We start from the raw sequence: 4107 nt of genomic DNA on the forward strand, positions 1-4107 counted from the left end.
GGTTTTCTGCAGTTTTATCCTTCACCTCACTTTACAACTTTAGGCAGTGAATTTCACTATAAAGTGTATTTTGCTCAGCTTTAGACACATTTATTCTGTTTTGATGGCCATAAAATGGCAGAGCAGGATACTACATGTCAAAGAATGATACAAAACTAGGCAAAGGAAGTCATTACATTCCCACACATAATGATGTTAGGGGTGTTTCAAAAAAAACTTGATGGGGGCATGACCATGGGCTGTTCAGATGCTAAAAGTTTAGTGGGGTTGGCCTTTTCCTCTAGAATACTACATATTTGCCCATTTATGATGATTGTACTCATCATGATTGTAACCACTTTTCACTGTTTTATGAAAGAAAGGTTGGTCAATGTTAATGCAATAAAATAATAATCGGAAAACAAACAGACATGTGTTCCATGGGGACTCCAGCAATGTTACAGTACTGATTATGGGCATAGATATATCTGTTGTCTGTTTACAAGTTATTCATGCATTCAAATTTGCATCGATTTTGTGCCAAATTTTGCGTTCTTTGTCTTTGTGGTTGTTGTACTATGTCTGGGATGGTACTGCTTGTTATTGTCCATATGTTGTTACTGCATCAATTAAAATGTTACAGTGTACTTCTCACCTTCCTTATGCCATAGGCTAAAATGTTTTTCATATTCCAACATGCTTCTCTTCAGTTTAAAAAGAGGCAATAAGGCAAAGAAATCTATGTTCACATGGAGTTTTGTTTGATGTATTATTTGAAACTGTTTTGGAACTTTAAAGTACTGTAAAACGAGGAATTTTCGCGTGCATTTTAATTTCGCGAATTTAGCGAGCGCCACAATTCGCAAAATTAAAATGCATGCGAAAGCTTTTGTCTACACTACATGCATTGAATGCCAGTGGCAATTCGCGAAAATTTCATGCCATGAAAAAGGCTGTCGGCTCCAATTCGCGAAAATTTCATGCCGCGAATTTATCATGTTTTACAGTATTATCTTGTGTGTTGACAAATTCAGTAATTTTTTTGTTTTATTTGTCTAAGTGTGAATGTGTACACTGTTCCATTGTTAGATATATGTTTAATGACAATTAATGCCTTTTTGAAACCATAATCTCGCACTTCCAGACGTTACTAAAACAGGCAAAGCAATCTACACTGTACTGTAGAAGTGGATATTTTCGCGTGACTAATTTTTCGCGCTTTGCCGGGTGAGAAGAGTTTCGCGTGTTTTTAATTCCGCGGATTCAAGACACCAAGTACACGAACATACGGCAAGCAAAAATATTCGCGTGCTTTAATTTTCGCGCTGGTTTCTGGTTGCGCGAAATGCGTGAAAATTTCAACACCGCGAAAATTTCCACATTTACAGTAGTTCATACATGTTTTATGAATGTATTCTTGCACAAAGTGTCTTCTAAGTTTCTGAGATCACTATTCCTTGTACTCATTAATATCTTGTATTGTGTTAATTCACTGTAATGTTATTGTGTACATTATTCCTATGTGTAACCAGTAGCTAAGCATGCCTTTTGTAAACCATGAAAATTTGTATTTCCCAAAACGAGAGAAAAACACAAAGCAATGTTTATCTTCTTGAGATTTTGTTTGTTATATTATTGTACAATGTGCTATGTAAGTAGTGTATGTTGTAATTGTGTAAGTTCAAATGGCTGTTTACATAATTGCTACATGTACATCCAACAGCTGAAAGTGCCTTTCATAATCCATGACACCTCACATTTCCCAGTGTGTATAGTGAAACAAACTCCTTTGAACAGTTTTTGTTAGCTCTATTATTCCTGCACTACATTGCCTTGTGTGCTGATGTCTGTGGTAGCAATGATTGTGTTAACAGCTGAAATGTTTCTCTGGGCAATGTTCCACGACCATCCAATACTAGTAGCTAAATGTGCCTTCTCTATACCATAATGCATCACATATCCTAAAATGGCAAAAGTAGACAAAGCGAAATTATTCTACCTAAAGAAGTTTGTTCTTTTGTTATAATTGTGTGATTCCTAAGTTTCACATGACAGTGTGAAGGGAGAAAATGTTCAGTATTACCTACCAATTGATGTTTACTGGTTTTTGCAGACAAATCATGTTTGCTCCTAAAATAAGTAGGGTCTATTGCATATTGGGAAAGAATAAACTTGTATATATCTTTTTGAAACAAAAGTATGTGCATGTAGTTTTGTTTCTTTTATCCCACAGAATCTCCACACGAGTCATGGGGGAGGCTGGGGGGGGGGGGGGTTGAACATGGGAATGGGCAAATGGAGGACAGACAGAACATGAGTCAAGAAAGGGGGCTAAAAGGTGATTGGGGCCTGCTGTTTGTTTTGTTCTGTTTTTGGTTTTGTTTTGGTTATTTTCAAGACAATAGTTCAGTTATTAGAAGAAAGGTTAAGTTTACAACCTGTACAATTTTTAAAAGAACAAAAACGTCATCACACCAGTTCACGGCAAAATAATGATCACCCTATGTAGTCATGTGGCCTCATATGAATAGGCCTAACGTTACAGGTGTACTACACTCGCTTCTTTCATGGAGCCAGACTCATATAGATAAAAGTAAAACTCAAACCTGTTACAACGTAGTTACGGTACATACTACTACTACAGTGTACTACACTAGCTAGATGTCTAGAAATTCTAGTAGACTCAAAATCGGATTTGAGATCTACTCTTACCGTACATTATGTTTTGTATTTATAACTAACAAAGAATCTACACAGCCCTGTCACTGAAGAGAAGTCGCGCACTGCGTCTATAATAGTATAGGGTCTTGGTTGGGCAACATGTTTTGTTACGTTAGCACTATTCCTGTGTTAGCAGCTCTTTTTTGCTCCTTCTACAGTGGCGGATCTGGGGCATTGGGGGGCCACACCAAACACCCCCTTTCGTTTCATCAAAACAAAAGAAATAAAAAGAAAAAATGGGGGTGCATGCCCCCCTCCCCCCTTAAGTTGTTAGATGCCCCTGTTCCATCTTTTTTAGCCTTCCCCATTTGCTGCCATGAACTACACCCGACACAATTTGCAGTACGCCAGCAGTAGATCTGTAGATCTAGAACCTCTAGAAATGTTGTTGATGTTGCTTTTTGTTGGTTACCCAATTTGGGACCTTTCTTGAACTGTTAGAACCTCTGGGTCTAACTGGTTAGTATCTAACGTTGGGTCCTAACCTGTTAATTTCAAAATTTTGTTTGTAATGTTACCATTAGTTACATATCCATAGAATCCTCCTACCTACCTAACATAGTAGTCAGTAACACTTTTACACGCTAATGTTAGATTCTTAGAACTAACGTTAGCCCTACTCTGGATTTCGTCTTTTTCTATTCACGTTAGAGACAATTGTTACAGACTAACAGAGTTCTATGAGATGACCAAGTTAAGTAAACAAAACTCAAATGGAGAGTAACGTAGACACGTATAGGAACTCCCTGGACCATCATCACAATCTACCGTTAGTGAAATTTACATTCTGCAACATCACAAATTAATATTAGCATTGACAAGATTGACTTGTACACATGTCATTTGAACTTCAAGTTGAAGTTAACCGTTAAGTAATCTCAGAATTCTTTCTTGGGCATATGGTGGCCCTGAAAAGGGCCGAGCAGACGAGATATTGCTCAAGCTTTTGACAAGCGAGCCCAGTCAGTAGAGCGAGACATGAAGCTCAGTACTCCTGGCTCTGGCTGCTCTTTCCACCAGCTTTCTTCGCAGCAGCGGTCTTCTTGGGCAGGAGCACGGCCTGGATGTTTGGCAGCACACCACCCTGGGCGATGGTTACTCCGCTGAGAAGCTTGTTCAACTCCTCGTCGTTGCGGACAGCCAGCTGAAGGTGACGGGGGATGATCCTCGTCTTCTTGTTGTCGCGAGCAGCGTTGCCAGCCAACTCGAGAATTTCAGCGGCAAGGTATTCCAGCACAGCGGCTAGGTAGACGGGGGCTCCAGCACCAACACGCTGGGCATAGTTTCCCTTGCGAAGGAAGCGGTGAACACGACCAACGGGGAACTGCAGGCCAGCTCGCATGGAACGGCTCTTGGCTTTGGCCTTGGCTTTGCCGCCTTTTCCGCCACGTCCAGACATTGTGATGT

General features: G+C 39.8%; 1 protein-coding gene across 1 annotated transcript; it reads right to left on the reverse strand.

Annotated features, from left to right (window-relative positions):
• Window positions 1–3544: 3544 nt before the first annotated feature.
• LOC139744716 (histone H2A-like) lies at window positions 3545–4107 on the reverse strand. Its single transcript, XM_071655138.1, has one exon. The coding sequence runs from the start codon at window positions 4097–4099 to the stop codon at window positions 3686–3688; it is 414 nt and encodes a 137-aa protein (XP_071511239.1). The 5' UTR covers window positions 4100–4107; the 3' UTR covers window positions 3545–3685.

This window comes from Diadema antillarum, unplaced genomic scaffold, assembly GCF_040938485.1.
Source record: "Diadema antillarum isolate AM-2024a unplaced genomic scaffold, OU_Dant_1.0 seq00001205_RagTag, whole genome shotgun sequence".
Taxonomy (NCBI): domain Eukaryota; kingdom Metazoa; phylum Echinodermata; class Echinoidea; order Diadematoida; family Diadematidae; genus Diadema; species Diadema antillarum.